This window comes from Thalassophryne amazonica, chromosome 7 (genome assembly GCF_902500255.1).
Source record: "Thalassophryne amazonica chromosome 7, fThaAma1.1, whole genome shotgun sequence".
In the NCBI taxonomy this organism is placed as follows: domain Eukaryota; kingdom Metazoa; phylum Chordata; class Actinopteri; order Batrachoidiformes; family Batrachoididae; genus Thalassophryne; species Thalassophryne amazonica.
The window spans coordinates 2,550,098-2,576,927 of NC_047109.1; the positions used below are offsets into that span (position 1 = coordinate 2,550,098).

A 26,830-nucleotide genomic window follows, 5' to 3' on the forward strand; every position below is an offset into this window, starting at 1 on the left:
GTCTTCTGTCTGTCCCCTGTGTATCCTCTGTATGTCCCCTGTATGTCTTCTGTCTGTCCTCTGTGTGTTCTCTGTATGTCTTCTGTCTGTCCCCTGTGTGTCCCCTGTGTGTCCTCTGTATGTCTTCTGTCTGTCCTCTGTGTGTCCTCTGTATGTCTTCTGTCTGTCCTCTGTGTGTCCTCTGTCTGTCCTCTGTGTGTTCTCTGTATGTCTTCTGTCTGTCCTCTGTGTGCCCCCTGTGTGTCCTCTGTATGTCTTCTGTCTGTCCTCTGTGTGTCTTCTGTCTGTCCCCTGTGTGTCCTCTGTATGTCTTCTGTCTGTCCTCTGTCTGTGCTCTGTATGTCCTCTGTATGTCTTCTGTCTGTCCTCTGTCTGTCCTCTGTGTGTCCCCTGTGTGTCCTCTGTATGTCTTCTGTCTGTCCTCTGTGTGTCTTCTGTCTGTCCCCTGTGTGTCCTCTGTATGTCTTCTGTCTGTCCTCTGTGTGTCTTCTGTATGTCTTCTGTGTGTTCTCTGTATGTCTTCTGTCTGTCCTCTGTGTGTCCCCTGTGTGTCCTCTGTATGTCTTCTGTCTGTACTCTGTGTGTCTTCTGTCTGTCCCATGTGTGTCCTCTGTGTGTCCTCTGTCTGTCCTCTGTGTGTCCTCTGTCTGTCCTCTGTCTGTCCTCTATCTGTCCTCTGTGTGTCTTCTGTCTGTCCCCTGTGCATCCTCTGTATGTCTTCTGTCTGTCCCGTGTGTCCTCTGTATGTCTTCTGTCTGTCTTCTATCTGTCCTCTGTGTGTCTTCTGTCTGTCCCTTGTGTGTCCTCTGTCTGTCCCCTGTGCATCCTCTGTATGTCTTCTGTCTGTCCTCTGTATGTCCTCTGTATGTCTTCTGTCTGTCCTCTGTCTGTCCCCAGTGTGTCCTCTGTATGTCCCTTGTGTGTCCTCTGTCTGTCCTCTATGTGTCCTCTATCTGTCCTCTGTATGTCTTCTGTCTGTCCTCTGTATGTCCCCTGTATGTCTTCTGTCTGTTCTCTGTATATCTTCTGTCTGTCCTCTGTGTGTCCCCTGTGTGTCCTCTGTATGTCTTCTGTCTGTCCTCTGTGTGTCTTCTGTCTGTCCCCTGTGTATCCTCTGTATGTCCCCTCTATGTCTTCTGTCTGTCCTCTGTGTGTTCTCTGTATGTCTTCTGTCTGTCCTCTGTGTGTCCCTGTGTGTCCTCTGTATGTCTTCTGTCTGTCCTCTGTGTGTCTTCTGTCTGTCCCCTGTGTGTCCTCTGTATGTCTTCTGTCTGTCCTCTGTGTGTCCTCTGTCTGTCCTCTGTGTGTTCTCTGTATGTCTTCTGTCTGTCCTCTGTGTGTCTTCTGTCCGTCCCCTGTGTGTCCTCTGTATGTCTTCTGTCTGTCCTCTGTGTGTCCTCTGTCTGTCCTCTGTGTGTCCTCTGTATGTTCTCTGTATGTCTTCTGTCTGTCCTCTGTGTGTCCTCTGTCTGTCCTCTGTGTGTCATCTGTCTGTCCTCTGTGTATCCTCTGTCTGTCGTCTGTGTATGTGTCCTCTGTCTGTCCCCTGTGCATCCTCTGTATGTCTTCTGTCTGTCCTCTGTATGTCCTCTGTATGTCTTCTGTCTGTCCTCTGTCTGTCCCCTGTGTGTCCTCTGTATGTCCCTTGTGTGTCCTCTGTCTGTCCTCTATGTGTCCTCTATCTGTCCTCTGTATGTCTTCTGTCTGTCCTCTGTATGTCCCCTGTATGTCTTCTGTCTGTTCTCTGTATATCTTCTGTCTGTCCTCTGTCTGTCCCCTGTGTATCCTCTGTATGTCCCCTGTATGTTTTCTGTCTGTCCTCTGTGTGTTCTCTGTATGTCTTCTGTCTGTCCCCTGTGTGTCCTCTGTATGTCTTCTGTCTGTCCTCTGTGTGTCTTCTGTCTGTCCCCTGTGTGTCCTCTGTATGTCTTCTGTCTGTCCTCTGTGTGTCCTCTGTCTGTCCTCTGTGTGTTCTCTGTATGTCTTCTGTCTGTCCTCTGTGTGTCCCCTGTGTGTCCTCTGTATGTCTTCTGTCTGTCCTCTGTGTGTCTTCTGTCTGTCCCCTGTGTGTCCTCTGTATGTCTTCTGTCTGTCGTCTGTCTGTCCTCTGTATGTCCTCTGTATGTCTTCTGTCTGTCCTCTGTGTGTCCTCTGTCTGTCCTCTGTATGTCCCCTGTATGTCTTCTGTCTGTTCTCTGTATATCTTCTGTCTGTCCTCTGTGTGTCCCCTGTGTGTCCTCTGTATGTCTTCTGTCTGTCCTCTGTGTGTCTTCTGTCTGTCCCCTGTGTATCCTCTGTATGTCCCCTGTATGTCTTCTGTCTGTCCCCTGTATGTCCCCCTTGTTAGGAGAGACGGCATCCATCCCACTTTAGATGGAGCAGCTCTCATTTCTAGAAATCTGGCCAATTTTCTTAAATCCTCCAAACCGTGACTATCCAGGGTTGGGACCAGGAAGCAGAGTTGTAGTCTTACACACCTCTCTGCAGCTTCTCTCCCCCTGCCATCCCCTCATTACCCCATCCCCGTAGAGACGGTGCCTGCTCCCAGACCACCAATAACCAGCAAAAATCTATTTAAGCATAAAAATTCAAAAAGAAAAAATAATATAGCACCTTCAACTGCACCACAGACTAAAACAGTTAAATGTGGTCTATTAAACATTAGGTCTCTCTCTTCTAAGTCCCTGTTAGTAAATGATATAATAATTGATCAACGTATTGATTTATTCTGCCTAACAGAAACCTGGTTACAGCAGGATGAATATGTTAGTTTAAATGAGTCAACACCCCCGAGTCACACTAACTGTCAGAATGCTCGTAGCACGGGCCGAGGCAGAGGATTAGCAGCAATCTTCCATTCCAGCTTATTAATTAATCAAAAACCCAGACAGAGCTTTAATTCATTTGAAAGCTTGTCTCTTAGTCTTGTCCATCCAAATTGGAAGTCCCAAAAACCAGTTTTATTTGTTATTATCTATCGTCCACCTGGTCGTTACTGTGAGTTTCTCTGTGAATTTTCAGACCTTTTGTCTGACTTAGTGCTTAGCTCAGATAAGATAATTATAGTGGGCGATTTTAACATCCACACAGATGCTGAGAATGACAGCCTCAACACTGCATTTAATCTATTATTAGACTCAATTGGCTTTGCTCAAAATGTAAATGAGTCCACCCACCACTTTAATCATATCTTAGATCTTGTTCTGACTTATGGTATGGAAATAGAAGACTTAACAGTATTCCCTGAAAACTCCCTTCTGTCTGATCATTTCTTAATAACATTTACATTTACTCTGATGGACTACCCTGCAGTGGGGAATAAGTTTCATTACACTAGAAGTCTTTCAGAAAGCGCTGTAACTAGGTTTAAGGATATGATTCCTTCTTTATGTTCTCTAATGTCATATACCAACACAGTGCAGAGTAGCTACCTAAACTCTGTAAGGGAGTTAGAGTATCTCGTCAATAGTTTTACATCCTCATTGAAGACAACTTTGGATGCTGTAGCTCCTCTGAAAAAGAGAGCTTTAAATCAGAAGTGTCTGACTCCGTGGTATAACTCACAAACTCGTAGCTTAAAGCAGATAACCCGTAAGTTGGAGAGGAAATGGCGTCTCACTAATTTAGAAGATCTTCACTTAGCCTGGAAAAAGAGTCTGTTGCTCTATAAAAAAGCCCTCCGTAAAGCTAGGACATCTTTCTACTCATCACTAATTGAAGAAAATAAGAACAACCCCAGGTTTCTTTTCAGCACTGTAGCCAGGCTGACAAAGAGTCAGAGCTCTATTGAGCTGAGTATTCCATTAACTTTAACTAGTAATGACTTCATGACTTTCTTTGCTAACAAAATTTTGACTATTAGAGAAAAAATTACTCATAACCATCCCAAAGATGTATCGTTATCTTTGGCTGCTTTCAGTGATGCCGGTATTTGGTTAGACTCTTTCTCTCCGATTGTTCTGTCTGAGTTATTTTCATTAGTTACTTCATCCAAACCATCAACATGTTTATTAGACCCCATTCCTACCAGGCTGCTCAAGGAAGCCCTACCATTATTTAATGCTTCGATCTTAAATATGATCAATCTATCTTTGTTAGTTGGTTATGTACCACAGGCCTTTAAGGTGGCAGTAATTAAACCATTACTTAAAAAGCCATCACTTGACCCAGCTATCTTAGCTAATTATAGGCCAATCTGCAACCTTCCTTTTCTCTCAAAAATTCTTGAAAGGGTAGTTGTAAAACAGCTAACTGATCATCTGCAGAGGAATGGTCTATTTGAAGAGTTTCAGTCAGGTTTTAGAATTCATCATAGTACAGAAACAGCATTAGTGAAGGTTACAAATGATCTTCTTATGGCCTCAGACAGTGGACTCATCTCTGTGCTTGTTCTGTTGGACCTCAGTGCTGCTTTTGATACTGTTGAGCATAAAATTTTATTACAGAGATTAGAGCATGCCATAGGTATTAAAGGCACTGCGCTGCGGTGGTTTGAATCATATTTGTCTAATAGATTACAGTTTGTTCATGTAAATGGGGAATCTTCTTCACAGACTAAAGTTAATTATGGAGTTCCACAAGGTTCTGTGCTAGGACCAATTTTATTCACTTTATACATGCTTCCCTTAGGCAGTATTATTAGACGGTATTGCTTAAATTTTCATTGTTACGCAGATGATACCCAGCTTTATCTATCCATGAAGCCAGAGGATACACACCAATTAGCTAAACTGCAGGATTGTCTTACAGACATAAAGACATGGATGACCTCTAATTTCCTGCTTTTAAACTCAGATAAAACTGAAGTTATTGTACTTGGCCCCACAAATCTTAGAAACATGGTGTTTAACCAGATCCTTACTCTGGATGGCATTATCCTGACCTCTAGTAATACTGTGAGAAATCTTGGAGTCATTTTTGATCAGGATATGTCATTCAAAGCGCATATTAAACAAATATGTAGGACTGCTTTTTTTGCATTTACGCAATATCTCTAAAATCAGAAAGGTCTTGTCTCAGAGTGATGCTGAAAAACTAATTCATGCATTTATTTCCTCTAGGCTGGACTATTGTAATTCATTATTATCAGGTTGTCCTAAAAGTTCCCTAAAAAGCCTTCAGTTAATTCAAAATGCTGCAGCTAGAGTACTGACGGGGACTAGAAGGAGAGAGCATATCTCACCCATATTGGCCTCTCTTCATTGGCTTCCTGTTAATTCTAGAATAGAATTTAAAATTCTTCTTCTTACTTATAAGGTTTTGAATAATCAGGTCCCATCTTATCTTAGGGACCTCGTAGTACCATATCAACCCATTAGAGCGCTTCGCTGTCAGACTGCAGGCTTACTTGTAGTTCCTAGGGTTTGTAAGAGTAGAATGGGAGGCAGAGCCTTCAGCTTTCAGGCTCCTCTCCTGTGGAACCAGCTCCCAATTCAGATCAGGGAGACAGACACCCTCTCTACTTTTAAGATTAGGCTTAAAACTTTCCTTTTTGCTAAAGCTTATAGTTAGGGCTGGATCAGGTGACCCTGAACCATCCCTTAGTTATGCTGCTATAGAGGTAGACTGCTGGGGGGTTCCCATGATGCACTGTTTCTTTCTCTTTTTGCTCTGTATGCACCACTCTGCATTTAATCATTAGTGATCGATCTCTGCTCCCCTCCACAGCATGTCTTTTTCCTGGTTCTCTCCCTCAGCCCCAACCAGTCCCAGCAGAAGACTGCCCCTCCCTGAGCCTGGTTCTGCTGGAGGTTTCTTCCTGTTAAAAGGGAGTGTTTCCTTCCCACTGTGGCCAAGTGCTTGCTCACAGGGGGTCGTTTTGACCGTTGGGGTTTTTCATAATTATTGTATGGCCTTGCCTTACAATATGGAACGCCTTGTTTGTTGTGATTTGGCGCTATATAAGAAAAAAAGTTGAAGTTGATTGATTGATTCTGTCTGTCCTCTGTGTGTTCTCTGTATGTCTTCTGTCTGTCCTCTGTGTGTCCCCTGTGTGTCCTCTGTATGTCTTCTGTCTGTCCTCTGTGTGTCTTCTGTCTGTCCCCTGTGTGTCCTCTGTATGTCTTCTGTCTGTCCTCTGTGTGTCCTCTGTCTGTCCTCTGTGTGTTCTCTGTATGTCTTCTGTCTGTCCTCTGTGTGTCTTCTGTCTGTCCCCTGTGTGTCCTCTGTATGTCCTCTGTCTGTCCTCTGTGTGTCCTCTGTCTGCCCTCTGTATGTCTTCTATATATCCTCTGTCTGTCCTCTGTGTGTCCTTTGTGTGTCCTCTGTGTGTCCTATGTCTGTCCTCTGTGTGTCTTCTGTGTTTGTGTCACAGACTGTGATGAATAATCTCAATCCAGTTTGGAAAACCTTCAGGGTTTCACTCAACTCCCTCTGCAACGGCGACCACGAGCGCAAACTGCAGGTACACACACACACACACACACACACACACACACACACACACACACACACACACACACACACACACACACACACACACACACACACACACAGGATTAATACTTGTGATTATTGATTATTGCTGTGTGCTGTGTGCTGTCCTGTTCCTAGGATGTGTGTCAGGACATCAGAGTGGACATTTGTTAGTAGTTTGTGCTGCTTGCTCCCTCAGTAGAGCAGCTCTCTGTGTGCGTTCTGACTTCCACTGCTCAGTTCTGCACCAACTGGGAACTTTGAATTTACCAGAGAGGTCACATCAGGTCAGGTCAGGTCAGGTCAGTGTATCAGTAATCTGATTTTTCCACGTTTGATGTGACTGTGTGCACATAGTCCTGTGGTCCGTCCACATTAGTGTGTTAAACCAGAGGCTGGATCAGGGTCCAGAGCCACTCCCTGCCCCAGAAACACAAACCGAAGGTGAGTTTCAGCTAATGGAAACAGGACCGGGGGACGCAGACAGTCCATCAGCCGTCTCGGAATCAGCTGCATCAGGATCAGCTGCATCGGAATCAGTTGTCTTGGGATCTGAAGTCACACTGATCGTCTCCACATCTGAAACCAGAACAGATGAGGTGCGTGGAGCCTGACAGAAAGCTTCAGCGCTCCGGAGTAAACGTCAGATGTGATCCAGAGCAGCACCGTGGAGACAACGGCTCATTAAAGCGCCGTGTTTCCTGTCAGCTGCATGAAAGGAAGAAAGAGCTTTGAATTTTGAATTTTCTTCTTTAAACGTCGACTGGTTCAGTGAATTTGTGCAAAAGCGTCTTCGTTCTGTCAGTAATGTAATTACTGCTCAGACACTGTGTGTGTGACATCGTACGGCGAGCCGCTGAGGAATAGAGCAGGTGAAACCTGCAGACGTGTACCTGACAGCAGCAGTAATCCAGAAGGTTCTGGCTCGGTTGTGGATCATGGCGCTCAGGGTTCGGTCCAGCGGTTCTGTGGGCTGGTGGTTCTTTGGGCAGAACAGCTGATGTGTCTCAGACTTTAGTAAAAGAACTTTATGCATCAACAGAAACAAACCAAAAAAAAAAGCCACACTGTCAGTCTGTGTTCACATTACCAGCTGAAGTGATGTGAATCTGATTTTTCTTTTTGGACGACTGATATGTATCAGGACAGACAAATATGATCTGTCATTTTGATTTTTTTCTCAGCTGGCTGGTTCACTGCAGCAGTTAATGTGAAGAAATAAAAGTAAAAACATCTTTTGCTCCATTTTTTTTTTTTTTTTTTACTGAAGGTTTGACTGTTTGGTGATTTTTCTCAGATCTCAGAGTGCGACGTGGTGCATCATAAATCACTTTTTAGCCACTCTGCCTGCCATTTCGAAACCTTATAATTCCTCATGATAAATTTTTTTTGTAGATGTTTTGTAAGTAGTTTATGTTATTTGAAAATATTTTTGGTAAAGTGTAGAAACATCTTAACGTAGCATAACTGGTTTCTCTTTAAAGGTGCTAGAAACCATTTAGTGCCACTAGATGTCACACTAGCACCAGCATCTCTTACCAAAACACCAGCTTCCCTCTTTGGCCACACCTCCTCCCCCTCCCCCGCTGCATTGAGAAGAAAGAACACCAGTTGCAGCTTGTTGTCAGATCCAGATGTGTATTAGTTCTCGTCTGACCACGTTCTTGATCTGAGACCTTTGTAGCCTTTTTGTTTCTGGGCCATGTTGAAAGCACAGTGATATGTGGGCGGTCACAGCATGTGGGGAGGAGCAACGGTCTCACATGCACTGAACGTGCACACGCAGTGAGTCAGCTATGAAACAGAAAAGCTCAGATTACAACACACATCATTACATCATTCTCTGACCAGGACACCACTAAATCTTTACAGAGAAAAGAGCTGTTGGCTGCAGTGTTATTGTTTAAAATGTGATCAGTGTGAACGTTTAATGGTTTTAACATTCCCACCTTGTGATGTCACAAAGATGTGATGTCCTCTCTTGTTTTGTTTTTGTCGTCTTCTCATTGTGACTCAGTGTTCTGCAGCCTGCCTGAATAATGACATCATAAAGTGTTGTTGTGTATACTTTGATGCTTTTGCCTGGTGGCGCTGGAGTCATTATCTCAGAAAAAATCATTTTAATCTGTGTGAGGAAAATCCTGCTTTGGATCTGTGTTCCCAAAGGCGTTGTGGTCCGGTGACACAGATCACGGTGAGTCGAGCATCCTGCTCACCGTTTAATTATGAAGCAGCGTGTCGCTCCTGATGCTTGGAGCCGAGCAGCAGCTAGATTTTATCTCCATCAGGACCGTCGCCAGCATTTAAGCTTCCTGCTCCAAGCCTCATGTTTTATTGATTAAGAGGGTCCAAGAGCGGTTATGAGATTCCTCTCGAACCTGCAGTGTGGAGCTCAGACCCAACGGGAACAGCAGGGAGGTCTTCTTCTTGTCACTTTAATCCTGACTTCGCTCTGGCTATGAACCTGCTTTCAGACAGGAGCACAGATCAGTTCTGACATTTTGCCGGTTACACTAGAGCCGGCGGAAAAGTTCTGCCTCCAACATGATTATTTCAATAACAGGCAAGAAAATGAAGTCAAGCTGGTGTGACAATAATCCTTTAGTTATTGACAACTGCTGCACCAAATGGTTTTTAGCTGCAGTTTCAGGCAAGTGCAGAAACACATTTGATGTAAAATGTGCACACAGTAGTCAGTAAAAAATGGCGATGGTACATGGACGTACGTTTGAAACAGCGTGCTGTCACTGACCTCATCACGGTGGAGGGATGAGTGTTTCTATGGCAACAACTGTGTGGATGTCAGTACAGTCAGGAGGTGGGAGGAGCATAAGAGTGAAAATCCAGCCATAACCAGCCTGCATAACCAGGCCTGTAGGGGGCGCCGAATAACAGCCACAGGTCCACAGCATCAAGTGCGGTGTGATGGTGAAGTCTTCACAGAGTTTTTGGAACATGGCGACTCTGTCAGCTCTGACATGTGGAAGCATAAAGCTGGTTCGTCCTGGAAAAGACGCAGTGGACAATTTTCAAGTTGCACTGCCGAGACTTCCTGGTTAGTGAGCCTCTCACTTACGTGTTTGACGTCACCTGTCAGATTTCCAGGGAGTGAAATGGCCACTGGAGGTGAATTCTACTCCGTATAGGTAAGTCATTTTGTTGTCATTGTTATTGTTAAGCCACAAGGAATGAGAAGGAGCGCTGCAGTGGTGTGAATATCGATTTAAAGCCGCGGCCACACGGCACTAACAACTGACTGAAACCAAAACAAAACAAGAAATCTGAACTTACGTTGACTTTCAGAGACATCATTTAACCGTCGTTCAGCTTTGTTCCTGTTAAGTGTATCTTTGTCAGAATCTTTGTCAGAATCTATCTTTGTCACTTTGTCAGAATTTTCAAACTGTTGAAAAATGTGAACTAATCCTGATGACAACCTCAGTTCGTCTGTATTTTGTTTTGCTTTCTGTCTTGACGGTTCCTCATCGTTTGCATAGTTCCTGTACTGTCAGCGTTCCGTTTGATTGTCGTCTAACTTCATGCAACCTCTCAAGTCCAGCATCTTGCATGAACATTGACAATATCTGAACGGATCAATAACTAAAGATCATCTCCAGCCAGAGACGGCATGCAAACGTGCAGATTTATTGTTTTGTTTTGGCTTCAGTGTCCTTTGTTAGTGCCATGTGACTGGGGCTTCGTTGATAGTAAAGTTCAACAACCAAAATACAACATTCTGGGCGCAATGAATTGATTGATTTCTTTGTGCAACCGACATCGTTATTCAAGCATTCAAAAGGCGATTCCTACCTCCACACAACTGCAACCACGCATGAGAAAGTTCTTTAACAGTTCTTGTTGTTAAACGAAACTGCGTCTCACTAACCGGACAAAGTTGCAATGTCATCACGGATGCACGTAGGCGCTGTCTCGTGACAACTTGAAAATCCCCCATTCTTCACCAAGACAATTCTCGTCCACGTGTGAGTTGACAAACACAGGATGTATTACAGCGGCTCAAATCTTACCGCCTGCTGTGCAGTCCAGATCTCAGGATCTGTAACATGTTCCTTTTTCCTGAGTTGAAAAGACACCTGGAGGGACGCCGTTACCCTGGTGACACAGAGGTGCGGGCAGCTGTGTGTCGCTGTGCCAAGAGAAGAAATACGATTTCTATACCGACGTGGAAACATGACGACATGGTGTGATGGAGAACATTCTGAGCTTTAAGCAGATGTGTGATCTACGTATCTCACTCATCTACTGAGTGACCAACAAAAACAGGAAATCCCCCAATAGAGTCATGGAGAGATAATGACTGTAATCCTTCGTTAACAAGCATCGTTAGGAACCGTGACAGCAGTGGTGTGGTAACCTCAGCACAGACCCCAGTGCAACATATATTGACGGGCCCAACGGGCATGTAGTTATTAGGCGTATGCACGCAACCACGCACATGCACACGCCCACCCACACTATGAGGTCTATATAGATTTTTACCAACAGTGTGTTGGATTTATAATCAAATAAATGATGGGTTATAATACAGCTCTGAATCACAGTGTGCAGCCAACATACCATCTGCAGGGGAGGAGCTGTCTAATTCATGGTGGTGCTGAAATCAATCAATCAATCAATCAATTTTTTTTATATAGCGCCAAATCACAACAAACAGTTGCCCCAAGGCGCTTTATATTGTAAGGCAAGGCCATACAATAATTATGTAAAACCCCAACGGTCAAAACGACCCCCTGTGAGCAAGCACTTGGCGACAGTGGGAAGGAAAAACTCCCTTTTAACAGGAAGAAACCTCCAGCAGAACCAGGCTCAGGGAGGGGCAGTCTTCTGCTGGGACTGGTTGGGGCTGAGGGAGAGAACCAGGAAAAAGACATGCTGTGGAGGGGAGCAGAGATCAATCACTAATGATTAAATGCAGAGTGGTGCATACAGAGCAAAAGGAGAAAGAAACAGTGCATCATGGGAACCCCCCAGCAGTCTACGTCTATAGCAGCATAACTAAGGGATGGTTTAGGGTCACCTGATCCAGCCCTAACTATAAGCTTTAGCAAAAAGGAAAGTTTTAAGCCTAATCTTAAAAGTAGAGAGGGTGTCTGTCTCCCTGATCTGAATTGGGAGCTGGTTCCACAGGAGAGGAGCCTGAAAGCTGAAGGCTCTGCCTCCCATTCTACTCTTACAAACCCTAGGAACTACAAGTAAGCCTGCAGTCTGAGAGCGAAGCGCTCTATTGGGGTGATATGGTACTACGAGGTCCCTAAGATAAGATGGGACCTGATTATTCAAAACCTTATAAGTAAGAAGAAGAATTTTAAATTCTATTCTAGAATTAACAGGAAGCCAATGAAGAGAGGCCAATATGGGTGAGATATGCTCTCTCCTTCTAGTCCCCGTCAGTACTCTAGCTGCAGCATTTTGAATTAACTGAAGGCTTTTTAGGGAACTTTTAGGACAACCTGATAATAATGAATTACAATAGTCCAGCCTAGAGGAAATAAATGCATGAATTAGTTTTCAGCATCACTCTGAGACAAGACCTTTCTAATTTTAGAGATATTGCGTAAATGCAAAAAAGCAGTCCTACATATTTGTTTAATATGCGCTTTGAATGACATATCCTGATCAAAAATGACTCCAAGATTTCTCACAGTATTACTAGAGGTCAGGGTAATGCCATCCAGAGTAAGGATCTGGTTAGACACCATGTTTCTAAGATTTGTGGGGCCAAGTACAATAACTTCAGTTTTATCTGAGTTTAAAAGCAGGAAATTAGAGGTCATCCATGTCTTTATGTCTGTAAGACAATCCTGCAGTTTAGCTAATTGGTGTGTGTCCTCTGGCTTCATGGATAGATAAAGCTGGGTATCATCTGCGTAACAATGAAAATTTAAGCAATGCCGTCTAATAATACTGCCTAAGGGAAGCATGTATAAAAGTGAATAAAATTGGTCCTAGCACAGAACCTTGTGGAACTCCATAATTAACCTTAGTCTGTGAAGAAGACTCCCCATTTACATGAACAAATTGTAATCTATTAGACAAATATGATTCAAACCACCGCAGCGCAGTGCCTTTAATACCTATGGCATGCCAATACCTCAGGCAAAAAGGCGTGGTCGTTGCAACAGGCTGGATGTCACAAACACACAAGGAGGCAGGCAGGACTATGGTACACAGGAACAGAACTGGAATGAAGGTACAAGGCATGACAAACTAACACACCCACTGAGCATATATAACCCCAGGTGATAACCAGCAAATCAGGAACAGGTGTGCATGGAAAGCACCAGAACACGGGTGTGGCCAGAGAGAAGAAAACACCCATCACCAAGAACCAAGAGACAGACAAGAGAAGTAGAGACAGACAGACCCAAGCAGGAAAAACCCAGCAAGAGAAGAAACAAACAAAAACCAATGAACATACAGAAATAACAAACAGATCAGAGACGAGAGATAAAAAGGTAACTAAACAAACTCAAACCCTGACAGCCCAGGCAAATCAGGATGGGAAGAGTGAAACTCACGAATCATAGCTGTGTCCAAAATAAAGTGGGAGGGAATCCACAACCACTCTTTGGGGCCATAGCCCTCTCAGTCTGCGAGAAACTGAAAACTACATCCACGGCGGCGAGAGTCCAGGAACTGCTGCACAGAAAACGCAGGACCACCATCCACACACTGGGCGGCAGGTGGGGAAATGGCCAGAGGACACAATGGGCTGGTATTGACATGGCTGACATGGAATGTTGAATGGATGCGCATGGACATCGGAACACGGAGGCCAACAGACACAGGATTGACAATCTTGGAGATTGGGAAAGGGCTAATGAACCTGGGAGCTAGTTTCTTGGGCAGTCCTTTCAGAGAGACATAGCGTTTTGAGAGCCAAACCTTCTGACCAGGTGCGTACAGAGGCGCAGGAATCCATCTACAGTCTGCAGCAGATTTGTATGTTTGAGAGGATCATAGCAGTGTTCTTCGTGCCTGCTCCCATGTTCGTCAGCAGCAGAGAATAAGGCTGACTGCAGATGGTACAGAAGAGGTGGACACTGTGGGAGGAAATAGAGAGAGTTGATGACCAAAAACAACATGAGAAGGTGGGTATCCAGTGGAAGTAGATGGTAGGTGGTTATGGGCAAGTTCAATCCAACGCTGTGAAGACCATGGTGTTGTGAGGCAAGTATGCAGAGTCCTTTCTCAAGTTCCTGGTTGAGTCATTCTGATTGTCCATTCGCCTGCGGATGGTAGCCTGAAGTGAGACTGGCAGTGACCTCAAACAGATGGCAAAACTCCCTTCAAAAATTGGACACAAACTGGGGACCCCAGTCGGAACACAATATCCTGAGGAAACCATGGATCTTAAATACATGTGGTAACAGTACCTCAGCAGTTTCTTTAGCTGAGTGTAGTTTCGGCAAGGGAATAAAATTAGAATTTTAGACAACTGAACAACAACCGTAAGAACAGTAGTATTGCTCTTAGAGGGCGGCAGACCAGTGACAAAATCCACAGTAATATGGGACCAGGGATGAGTGGGCACAAGCAACGGCAGTAGATGACCTGCAAGAGGACAATTAGAGGATTTGTGCATAGCACAGGTTGGACAAGCATTGATATATTCCATAATGTCTTCAGACAAACCGGGCCACCAAAATCTTTCCTGTATAAAAAACATAGTCTTTCTTATACCTGGGCAGTGGGAGAAGTGACTGTCGTGAGCCCACCTGATCACATCCCCCTGAGAGTAGCTGGAATGAAAAGCTTGTCAGTGGGAACAGGAGCATCACTGACAGTGGAGGTTAATGCTGAGATGAAACAAGACGCTGGTAGGATTGTACCCGGATTGGATGGAGTGTCTACCGAATCGCCCTTGTGAGATAACACATGCGGTTTCCCATTTATAGAGCCCGGCCGATAAGAGAGAACAAGATCAAAACGACTGAAAATGATTGCCCACCTAGCCCAACGAGAGATGAGATGCTTAGCAGCTCACAGTTATCCCAAATTTTGTGGTCAGTGAAAACTGTAAATGGCATCGGTGCCTCTTCAACCAGTGACACCACTCCTCCAAGGCCACTTTCACCGCCAACAGTTCGTGACCTCTGATGCTGTAGTTTCACTCAGCTGCAGTCAGCTTTTTCGAGAGACAGGCACATGGATGCAACCTATTATCAGAGGGGTTTTGCTGTGAGAGGACCACACCAACATCAGAAGCATCAACCTCCACCACGAACTGCCGAGCGGGGTCAGGGAGGAGCAACATGGGGGCCGCATTAAAGCATTCTTTTAGGACCCTAAACGTCTCATTGCAATCCCACGTCCAGATAAGCAGCCGGAGTGAAGGCGTGCCATTGTGCAGAGGAGCTGCAATGGTGCTCAAGCTGCAAATGAACTTTTGGTAGAAGGTGGCGAAGCCCAAGTATCTTTGTACCTCCTTCCGCGAGGTTGGCACTGCCGTCATGCACGGCCACTACCTTATTTGGGTCCATCTGAATTTCTCCCTCAGCAATGACGAAGCCCAGGCATGAGACCGTAGATTTATGAAATTCACATTTTTCGGCTTTGACAAAGAGATTATGGTGCAGTAGCATTTGTAAAATGTTTCACACGTGACAGGTGTGAGTGTCTGGGTCAGGAGAGAAAATGAGGATGTCGTCTAAGTACACAAACAAATTTTTTTCAAATATTCCCACAGTGCATCATTAACTAAGTTTTGGAAGACTGCGGGAGCATTTGTAAGAACAAAAGGCATGACTAAATATTCATAATGGCCAGACAGAGTGTTAAAAGTGGTTTTCCATTCGCCACCCTGCTTTATCCTGACAAGATGATACGCATTACACAGATCAAGTTTTGTGAAGATCTTGGCCCCTTCTAATAACTCAAAGGTGGATGAAATGAGTGGCAGCGGATAGCGGTTCTTCACTATAATGTCATTAAGCTCACAGTAATCAATACACGGGCTCAGTGTCTTGTCTTTTTTCTCCATGAAAAAGAACCCTGTCCCTGTCTAATCAAGCCTGCTGCCAGAGACTCCTGAATGTTTTCATTTGTAGCATTGCACTCAGGTGCCGACAGAGAACATAGCTTTTCCCAAGGTGGACTTGCCCCAGGGAGAAGCTCTGTGGCGCAGTCGTACTCTCTGTGAGGAGGCAGTGATTTGGCTTTACTCTTGCTAAATATTGGAGCCAGATCATGATAACATCGGGACCCCCACAAGATCAGGGTTAGAATTCAGCGGAGAACGAGCAGGTTTTAATAAACAGGCGTTTTACAGGCAGAGCTCCAAGAAACAATTTCAGCCTTAAACCAATTGAAATTGGGACTGTGTTGTTGCAACCAGGGGTTCCCCAAGATTATCAGATGAGTCATACTATCAAAGATGTGAAAGCTGATCAATTGTGAGTGGTTCTCCACTATAATCATATTAACAGACTGAGTATGGTGAGTAATACAACCCAGTTCATGGCCATCCACAGCGCACACCACCAGAGGGTGTGAGAGCTTAAACAGTCTAAGGTGCAGGGACCTGGAGAGAGAGGAAAACATCAAGTTAGCGTCAGAACCAGAATCAACAAAAACAGTCATGGAAGCTGACAAATTTTCAGAAGATAATTTAGCCAAAATAATGTTTTGTGCTGAGGATGGAAGAATAGCGCTTTGACTCACCTGCAAGTCGGACTTGGGCTGCACGATGGCACCCCTTGCCTGACAATTGGTTATCAAATGTCCAGAGTATCCACATTAAAAACAGAGTCCGTCTTCACGACGGTGTCATCTCTCAGCTGAAGATAGACGAGTGTGACCCAGCCACATGGGCTCCTCCGTGCTCCGATGCGATGAGTCAGCTTCAACGTGGCTGGCAGAGGATGAATAGACAGGAGGCGTGGTGGAGCATCGGTCAGGTAACCGGGCTGCTTAGTGGGGACGTTCCTAAAGACGCCGGTCGGTCTGGATGGCGAGCATGATGAGCTCGTCCAGGTTCTCGGGAAGATCAACTATGAGCTGGTCCTGGATATCTTTGGCCAGACCCTGGAAGAAGACATCATGGAGTGCCGTGGGATTCCAATCACTTTTGGCTGCCAGAATGCAGAAGTTGATGGCATAATGTGTGACACGGTGGCCGCCCTGCTTCAGCCTCATCAGGGAGCGTGCAGCTTCACGCCCCGGAGATGTATGTTGAAAGACCTGCTATAAAGCAGAGGTGAATGCCAGAAGGGAGACACAGATGGTGGATTGACGACTCCAATCTGCTGTTGCCCACGCCGCAGCACGACCAGTCAGGTGAGTTATCAAAAATGCTATCTTTGTCCTATCGGACGGGAACATTGATGACATGAGCTTGAAGTGCAACTCACACTGAGTGATGAATGGTCTGACATCACCGGACTCGCCTGAGAAATGTTCAGGCCTAGACAGCTGGTTGCAGGAAACAAGTTCAGGTGGGGAAACTGTGAGGCTCCTGATGGCCCCAGTGGTGCTACACTGGTGCTGGCAGTGGCCATGACAGAGGAAGCCTGAGGATCGAGTGTAGACAGTAATTATCCCATCTGGGCACTCACTATAAAGGAGTTCTGGCATTTAGCGAGATCGCTAAACCTGGAAGTGAGAGCGGTGAGCTGGACTTCTTGCTACGTGAGGTGCCTACTATGGTGGCGTACCGTCAACTGGAATGGGTCACAGTTGGCTGTGTCTGTTGTTGGCCAGTTTGTTCTATAAGGCTGGATGTTCAGGAATTGCAGAACCCAAATTCACTGTTCAAACAAAAGACTTTACTGTAGTGAATTGTAGGGGTTGGTACACAATTAAGCAGTCAAGGAAAAGCAGCAGTACAACAATCATCAGTCAAAAAGGCGTGGTTGTTGCAACAGGCTGGAGATCAGGAATACACAAGGAGGCAGGCAGAACTAAGGAACACAGGAACAGAGCTGGAATGAAGGTACAAGACACGACAAACTGACAAAGAGCAAACACACCCAGTGAGCTTATACGAGGTCTATTAGAAAAGTATCCGACCTTATTATTTTTGTAAAAAACCATATGGATTTGAATCACGTGTGATTGCGTCAGACAAGCTTGAACCCTCATGCGCATGCATGAGTTTTTCATGCCTGTCGGTTGCGTCATTCGCCTGTGAGCAGGCTTTGAGTGAGGTGTGGTCCACCCTCTCGGCAGATTTTTATTGTGAATAAATGTCTGAACGATTTGGAGCTTTGCTGCATCAATTTTTTTCCAGAAACTGTGAGAGACCTTCAGGTGGACACCGTTCGAAAAATTAATATGGCTTTCATGTTATATGGCTGGGGGGGCCTGGCTGCCGGTTTGTTTGTCTTTTTGTTTTCCTCCCAGGTGGCGTGCATTTGGGACTGAGTGGCTGTGTTGCTGAGGCTGTCAGGACCTCACCCTGATCACCTGCGACTCGTCAGGACTCACAGCTGAGGTGCATCTGGATGGATTGGAGCATGTTGGCATTTAAGACTGGAGTGCACAGTGTGTATTTGCCAGAGACTCGACCTTGTGACCAGACGGGTGAGATCGTCGTCTCGGGAGCCATCTCATCAGCAGCGGATGCTGAGAAACGTCCAGGTTTGATGCACAGTCTGTGAAAGAGGAGGGGGTGAGGTCTCACGCTCGTCAGCACACTTCCTGAGGTACGTTAGATTTTGTGACTAACAGTTATACAGTCAGTAAATGTGGTGTCCCTCACACCTTATTGTATTGAGCTGTTTGTTAGTCATGTATCAGCTTCCACTGCGGTGGAGTTTTGTGAACTGGATGTTCCATGCCTGCAGGTTGGAAGCTGATCAGCAATCAAGCCAGGAAGTGTTTGCTGTTTGTACACCTTTAAGTGTTCTGTGTGTAGAGTGTGGACTCACATAATGGTTCCTTCTTTCACAGACTCGGTTGTTGCGGCCACCTGGGGGGTGTCGGCGGGGTCCTTGGGTCCGAAACAGCTTCTGGCTCCGGACCGTTAGCGCTGCTGGGAGCGCACCATGCCAGACCGCACCTTTCTGTATTATCACTGTTATGTATTAAATTCAGTTAGCCTTTGTACCGTGCTCTGCTTATTTCATACTGGGTCCTTCAAACGCTGGTCGGTTCTCCGAGCTGCGTCTGACACATAACATTTCAGGGACGATTTTATGGGGATTAAACAGATTATGGAGTGTTACTGCCGCTTTAAGGATGGCCCACAACTCCTGAGAGTGCGGCGCACTCCCAGCCCCCATCGACAGGCTGACACCCCGCTGAAATAACCAGATCATTTCCAACGTGAAGGCTTTGTTGATCCGGGACCTCGTCTGACTTTCACAAAAAGGCAGAAGATGTGGACATCAGCACTTTTTCGGCACATTCCACCGTTACAGGAGTTTTTTTCATGGAAACAAAAGCGGAGGGACACGCCACAGAGCTGTTCATTACGCGGGACAAAACCACCTCAGTGTTGGTCTCACAGGACGGCTTTCAGGTGGATTTCAGACGGATTCCGGTTGCTTTCCAGTCGTGTGAATATCCGATTCTGATTAAGCATGAGCTGGACATGCCAGAACATGTCCCGTGAGGCTTCATCACGGCGTTTCTTTGCGCCGAGCGGCTGCACCGTGATGCGCGGTGGAGCCGCTTCTCTTTCCATGACAAAAACTCCTGTAACAGTGAAATGTGCTGTTCATTTTTAAACTGGACGCTGTATTGATCTGGTATGTCATCTGACTAGCACAGGAATTGTGAAAAGACGTGGACATCAGCACTTTTCCGGCACATTAAGACAGACATGCGGAGGAGTTAAATAGTTAAATTAAAAATAGACGAGAGGGGTGGACCACACCTCACTCAAAGCCTGCTCACAGGCGAATGACGCAACCGACAGGCATGAAAAAACTTCATGCATGCGCACGAGGGTTCAAGCTTGTCTGACGCAATCATGCGTGATTCAAATCCATATGGTTTTTTAAAAAAAAAAATAAGGTCTGATACTTTTCTAATAGACCTCGTATAACCCCAGGTGATAATCAGCAAATCAGTAACAGGTGTGCATGGAAAGCACCAGAACAAGGGCGTGGCCAGAGAGAGGAAAACACCCATCACCAAGAACCAAGAGACAGACAAGAGAAGTAGAGACAGACAGACCCAAGCAGGAAAAACCCAGCGAGCATATAAACAAACAAAAACCAATGAACTGAGAAAAATAAGAGGCAGATCAGAGACAGGAAATTAAAGCAGGTAACTAAACAAACTCAAACCCTGACAATAGTTACCTCTGAGACAAGATTCCAAATGTATTCTCCACTGCACGATGCGCATGAGACATCAGCCTTCATCAGCAAAATTCTGAGAGCAGATGTGTCATCGGCTGTGAAATTATTATTTTATATAGCGTGGCGTCAAGCATAACAAAGCGCGATGCATTGATACGACCAGTTGTGTGGCAGTGTGGGGATGAAATTCTTGCAAGTGTCAAGGTACCTGAAAAACACAGACCCCCCGCGAAAGTGATGCGTGGCAACCCACCATAGTCAGATTATTAAGATACTCCAAGTTCCCTGAAAAATGTTTGTCTTAGTGGAAGGGTGTCTTGCGAGCCTTGCACTGGCCAAAATCCTCTATAACAGTGGTGTCCAAATTATTCCAGAAAGGGCCAAGAGGTGACGGGCTTTCTTTGCAGCCACTGACTCCAGCAGGTGATTTCACTGATGAACTCGTTCCATCTGCTCAAAATGATGTCTCTTCTCTTCTCTTCTCTTCTCTTTCTTTTCTGTCCTTTCTGTTGTTTCTGCCAGATGTCTGTTTGCAGGAAGACATTTTTTCTGTAAGGTCTTTGGTGTCACTAGTTGTCATAAATCTAGCTGTCATTGGTTGACATGGAGGCAGCGTACAAGGTCTGTCAATAAAGTAACGGTCCTTTTTATTTTTTTCAAAAACTATATGGATTTCATTCATATGTTTTTACGTCAGACATGCTTGAACCCTCGTGCGCATGCGTGAGTTTTTCCACGCCTGTCTGTGATGTCATTCGCCTGTGAACACGCCTTGGGAAGGAGTGGTCCCGCCCCCTGGTCGGATTTTCATTGTCTGGAAATGGCGGAATGATTTGGGGTTTTTTCCATCAGACTTTTCTGAAGCTGTTAGAGACTGGCACCTGGAAACCATTCGAAAAATTTGTCTGGCTTTCGGTGAAAATTTTACGGGCTTCACAGAGAATAAAGACTGTGACTACAGCTTTAAGGACCCCTTTAAGGACGCTCGGCATGCCGCGCTCCGAGCTGCGACGACGCGGCACAAGCCACCGGACCATTTCCAAACGGATGGCTCTGTGGATACGAGACCGTCGTGTGCAATTTCTCTGGTTATCACAAGAGCTGGACATCAGCCATTTTCCGGCAGATTTCACTTTTAACAAGAGATTTTGTCATGGAAAGCCGCGTGGAGGCTTCGCTCATAAAGACTGATTCGCTTTGGAAGCGAGACAAAGGAACACCTCCGTTTCGGAGTGTCAGAGGACAAGTTAGGACATGCCTATCTCAGCTTTCAATGCTTACCAGTCCAGTAAGTATCAGAGAAATTGTGGAGAGCTGGACATGTCCAAACGCCGAGCGTCCTTAAAGGGGTCCTTAAAGCTGTAGTAACAGTCCTTATTCTCTGTGAAGCCCGTAAAATTTTCACAGAAAGCCAGATAAAATGTTCGAATGGTTTCCAGCTGCCTGTCTCCAACAGCTTCTGAAAACATTCTGATGGAAAAAAGTCCTTTTCATCCGCCATTTCCAGACAATGAAAATCCGACGAGGGGGCGGGACCACTCCTTCCCAAGGCGTGCTCACAGGCGAATGATGTCACCGACAGGCGTGGAAAAATTCACGCATGCGCACGAGGGTTCAAGCATGTCTGACGTAAAAACATATGAATGAAATCCATATAGTTTTTGAAAAAAATAAAAAGGACCATTAATTTATTGACAGACCTCGTATATTTACCCAGCATTCATCACTGCATAGCTTCTTATGAAATACATAGATACGTTTGCTTCAAGGCTATAAGGTGATGAATCAGCTGTGTAACGTGTACAACGTGCACTTTTGCGTGTACTTTCATGCACACTGTGCACAGTGCGTGTCGCTGTGAAAATGTAAATTAGTCCAGACAAACTCCCGCGCCCTGTATGTCCCGGGCCCCAGTGCAATGGCACGTGCTGCACAGTCTGTCCCTATGCCACTGCATGACACCACAGCTCACTATTCCTTGATTCTCATTTTATATCCAATTTTCAAATAATTTTATGAGCCAAACTCAAGAAACTCAGGATTTATTTGGTTAGAATCTTTAATTTAAATGTGAAGACAAATCTTCATAACTTAATTTAAATCCCACGTGGCTTTTTGATTTATTCGGAACAGAGTCTGTGTTCATTGAGCTGTGAGGGGTGAAGCCAAAAACCTCTCCAATCACAGCCACTGGAGCTTTTAACTCCATGGTTTGGTGGCTTCCCTCACTGGGCTTTTGAGGACAGCCTGAGAACAGCACATTTAGAACACAGTGTCAGGTGGTGTTCATGTCGGTGTCCCCTGATGCGTTATTTTAAGGGGGGCGGGGGAGAGTGAACTTATGCACTCCATTATTTAGATGGTTGTGTTTTTGCATCATGTTGTAGAGATGTATGATTCATTTGAGAAGGATGAGACAAAGGTTAAAGGTAACAAGGTCTAATTGTATGTCAGTAATGTGAGGTTTACGGTTCCTCTGACACATTGTCACAGTTTGTGTCTTTGTTCTGCTCTCCTGGGTCCACCTGCTGTAGTGAAATTTCATCTGTGATACTTTTATTCTGAATTTTTTATGTTCCTCTCTGAGTTATTTTATTTCCTGTAGTGAATTCTCTTCAGTGCCTTTATTCAAAATTGTCTGTTCCTTCCTGCTTTTCCTCAGCTTTACTTCCTGTTCACAGGTGCTCAGGCTTCTGGTTTCATGTGCACTCTCATTTCTTCATGTTTGACTACCTGTTGCTGACCCGCACTGCCTCCTTCTTTTTTTTTTTAACCTTGCCTGCTGATTTTTGCACTGTCCCCCTACGATGTTTGATGACCATGTTTTGACCCTTTGCCTGTTTATGTGGTTAACATGGTTACTTGCTGCCCTCATGGACACTGTTGTGTGTCAAACTGCCTTCTTGTGCAGCGAACGTCTGGCTTTGTCCATGGCTGACCTGCCAGCCTGTTTCCAAGTGGACCCAGTTGTTGAACGGACTGTTCTTTCTGTGTTTGTTGACTGCTTTCGTTCCACTGGGCTTTTCATCAGTGTGGTTCTCCGCTCTGGGGTTCCCCGTTGTACTATGTAGAGTGTTACATTAGTGACACAACCCATTTGTCCCCTGAATGTCAACCTTGAGAGACACCATGAGGTCAAACCGAAGGTTGTAAAACTGACACTCATGCACACAGTGGATCAGATCAGCATGGAGAAGAATTACTCAGAAATCCAAGGTTGGACATTCAGTTTAAATTAAATGCTGATCTGTATTTGTTTCAGTTGTTCTCATGACTGATGGTCAGACGAGTCAAACGTGACTGTTTCTGGTTTGGTCACAAATCAAAACATTTGTTTGAAACATTCTGAGCAGAAAATAAAGTTCTTTGTCTTTCTGTGCTCAGTGCACCGTGTGGGACTGGGACTCCAACGGAAAACACGATTACATCGGTGAATTCGAGGCCACGTTCAAAGAGATGAAAGGAGCCATCAATGGGAGACAGGTATGTCCACATGACACCGTGACAACGGGGAGGTGACAGAGATTAGACCAGAAGAGCACAGAGGGCCCTTGGGCAATGTCCTTAATCCCCAAGTTGGTCCCAGTCTGCAGCTAAGCACCATGGATGAGGTTAATGTGAGGCATCACTGTAAAGCAGTCTGGACAAGTGCATTAGAAATGGAGTCCATTTAAATGTCTTTGTTTTTACACTAAAGTCTGATTATTAAAAGTCTTAAAAATCTGTGATTATTTTAAGCAACATATTCTAAGCAGCCGAGTGTGAAGCCTCCGGGATGAAAATCAGCACCTCCAAATCCGAGGTGCTGATTGTCCTCTTCAGGTTGGTGGAGTGTCCTTGCCTCAAATGGAGCAGTTTAAGTATCTCGGGGTCTTGTTCACAAGTGAGGGACGGATGGAGCGTGAGATCGACAGACGGATTGGTGCAACGTCTGCAGTGATGCGGTCGCTCTATTGATCTACGTTCCGACCCTCACCTATGGTCATCAGATTTGGCTCATGACCGAAAGAACATGATCGCGAGTACAACCTGTGTTGCATAATGGTGAGCACAGGTGGCAAAAGTCAAACACAGTTAAAGCACTGGTGTCACAACACAACAACTCAAAACTGATCACACATGTCCAATGATGTGAGGGAACATACAGCGTGGGCCAGTAAAATGTTGCCACTTTTTGATCGTACACAAGAGGGATGAAAAAGAAATTTGGAGAATCCATCTTGAGATGTGCAGCAATGTCATCACAAACTTCAATGTGCGTGTTGCAGCTATAATCCAAAGAAGAGCGTGGATTGAACATTTCATCAATTATTGAACTGTGTGGAAAACAAGAGACAAAGTGGGAAACCTTTGGTATCAAATGTTAATTTGATGCTTCTGTTACAAGTCTGTAAATAAAATTTTCAAATAAGTTCTCATTTCAAAAACTTGTGTATGATCAAAAAGTGGTGGTAACATTTTTTTTGGCCCACCCTGTTGGGAAAGTGTAGTGACACGGACCCACAACAGGGGGCGCAAATGAACGGTCAATAGATGAGCCAAAATATAACAATTTAATGTTGTGAATGTGCACAACGAACATACAGACAATCTCAGAATATCATAACAGTCAATACACAAAGGTGACCCGCTCTGCCTGTCCGTTCGTCTGTGGATGGTACCCGGACGAGAAGCTCATGGTGGCCCCCAGTTCCCTGCAGAAGCTCCTCCAGACGTGTGAGGAGAACTGGGGACCACAATCTGAGACGATGTCTGAGGGTATCCCATGCAGACGGACAACGTGGTGGACCAGGAGGTCTGCTGTCTCCTGGGCTGTTGGGAGCTTCGGGAGGGCCACGAAGTGGGCCGCCTTGGAGAAACGGTCCACTATCGTGAAGATGGTGGTGTTGCCCTGGGACGGCGGGAGGCCCGTGACGAAATCCAGGCCGATGTGGGACCAGGGGCGATGAGGCACCGGCAGCGGCTGGAGGAGTCCTTGGGCCTTTGTGTGTACTGCCTTGCCCCTGGCACAGGTGGTGCAGGCCTGGATATATTCCCGGACATCTGCCTCCATAGACGCCCACCAGAAGCGCTGCTGGACAACTGCCACGGTCCTTCGCACCCCTGGATGACAGGAGAGCTTGGAACCGTGACAGAAGTCCAAGACTGCAGCTCTGGCCTCTGGTGGGACGTACAGACGGTTCTTTGGACCTGTTCCTGGGTCCGGGCTCCGTGCCAGGGCCTCCCGGACGGTCTTCTCCACGTCCCAGGTGAGGGTGGCCACGATAGTGGACTCAGGCAGGATGGGCTCCGGTGGATCCGACAGTGCAGTTTTGACCTCCTCTTTGTGTACCCGGGACAAGGCATCTGACCTCTGGTTCTTGGTCCTGGGGCGATAGGTGATCCGGAAGTCAAAACGCCCGAAGAACAGTGACCAGCGGGCTTGCCTGGGGTTCAGCCGCTTGGCGGTCTTAATATACTCCAGGTTCCGATGGTCAGTGAAAACCGTGAATGGCACAGACACTCCCTCCAACAGGTGTCTCCACTCCTCAAGAGCCTCTTTCACCCCAAGGAGTTCTCGATTGCCGACGTCATAGTTCCGTTCAGCCGGGGTCAACCTGCGTGAAAAGTAGGCACACGGGTGAAGAACCTTATCGGTCTCTCCGCTCTGGGACAGCACGGCTCCTATCCCTGAGTCAGAGGCGTCCACTTCAACCATGAACTGGCGGCTAGGGTCGGGCTGCACCAAAACTGGCGCAGTAGAGAACCGTCGTTTCAACTCCTTGAACGCGGCTTCGCACCGATCCGACCAGGTGAAGGGGACTTTTGGAGAGGTCAGGGCTGTCAGGGGGCTAACTACCTGACTGTAGCCCTTAATGAACCTCCTATAGAAATTAGCGAAGCCGAGGAACTGTTGCAGCTTCCTACGGCTGGTTGGTTGGGGCCAATCTCTCACCGCCGCAACCTTGGCCGGATCAGGGGCGACGGAGTTAGAGGAGATGATAAACCCCAGGAAGGACAAAGACGTGTGGTGAAACTCGCACTTCTCGCCCTTCACAAACAGTCGGTTCTCTAACAACCACTGCAGGACCTGACGTACATGCTGGACATGGGTCTCAGGATCCGGAGAAAAGATGAGAATATCGTCCAGATATACGAAGACGAATCGGTGCAGGAAGTCCCGCAAGACGTCGTTAACCAAGGCTTGGAACGTCGCGGGGGCGTTGGTGAGGCCGAACGGCATAACCAGGTACTCAAAGTGACCTAATGGGGTGTTAAATGCCGTCTTCCACTCGTCTCCCTTCCGGATCCGAACCAGGTGATACGCATTTCTAAGATCCAGCTTAGTAAAGATTTTGGCTCCATGCAGGGGGGTGAACACGGAATCTAACAATGGCAACGGGTATTGGTTGCGAACCGTAATCTCATTCAGCCCCCTGTAATCAATACATGGACGAAGTCCGCCATCTTTCTTGCCCACAAAAAAGAAACCTGCCCCCATCGGGGAGGTGGAGTTCTGGATCAGCCCGGCAGCTAATGAGTCCCGGATGTAGGTCTCCATTGATTCGCGCTCAGGTCGTGAGAGGTTGTACAGCCTGCTGGACGGGAACTCAGCGCCTGGAACCAAATCAATGGCACAATCGTACGGACGGTGCGGGGGAAGGGTGAGTGCCAGATCCTTACTGAAGACGTCAGCAAGATCGTGGTACTCAACCGGCACTGCCGTCAGATTGGGAGGGACTTTGACCTCCTCCTTAGCCTGTGAACCGGGAGGAACCGAGGATCCTAAACACCCCCGATGGCAGGTTTCGCTCCACTGAACCACCACCCCAGACGGCCAATCAATCCGGGGATTGTGCTTCAACATCCATGGGATGTCCAAAATCACGCGGGAGGTAGAAGGAGTTACAAAAAACTCAATCTCCTCCCGGTGGTTTCCAGACACCACCAGAGTTACTGGTGGTGTCTTGTGTGTGAGTAAAGGGAGGAGGGTGCCATCTAGTGCCCGCACCTGCAACGGCGAAGGAAGCGCCACCAGAGGGAGCCCTACCTCCCTTGCCCATCTGCTGTCTAGCAGATTCCCTTCTGACCCCGTGTCCACCAGTGCTCGGGCTTGAAGGGTTAAATCCCCACTCAGGATTGTGACTGGGAGTCGTGTGGCAATT

At 46.2% G+C, this 26,830-nt stretch overlaps 1 protein-coding gene across 1 annotated transcript in view; it reads left to right on the forward strand.

The window, feature by feature from the left end:
* Positions 1–26,830, forward strand: part of cpne4a (copine IVa) — a 160,635-nt gene that overhangs the window by 69,520 nt on the left and 64,285 nt on the right. The window contains exons 6-7 of the mRNA XM_034173721.1: positions 6,314–6,403; positions 23,070–23,168. Of these exons, the coding sequence (XP_034029612.1) occupies positions 6,314–6,403; positions 23,070–23,168 (189 nt within the window). The remainder of the gene's footprint in view (positions 1–6,313; positions 6,404–23,069; positions 23,169–26,830) is intronic.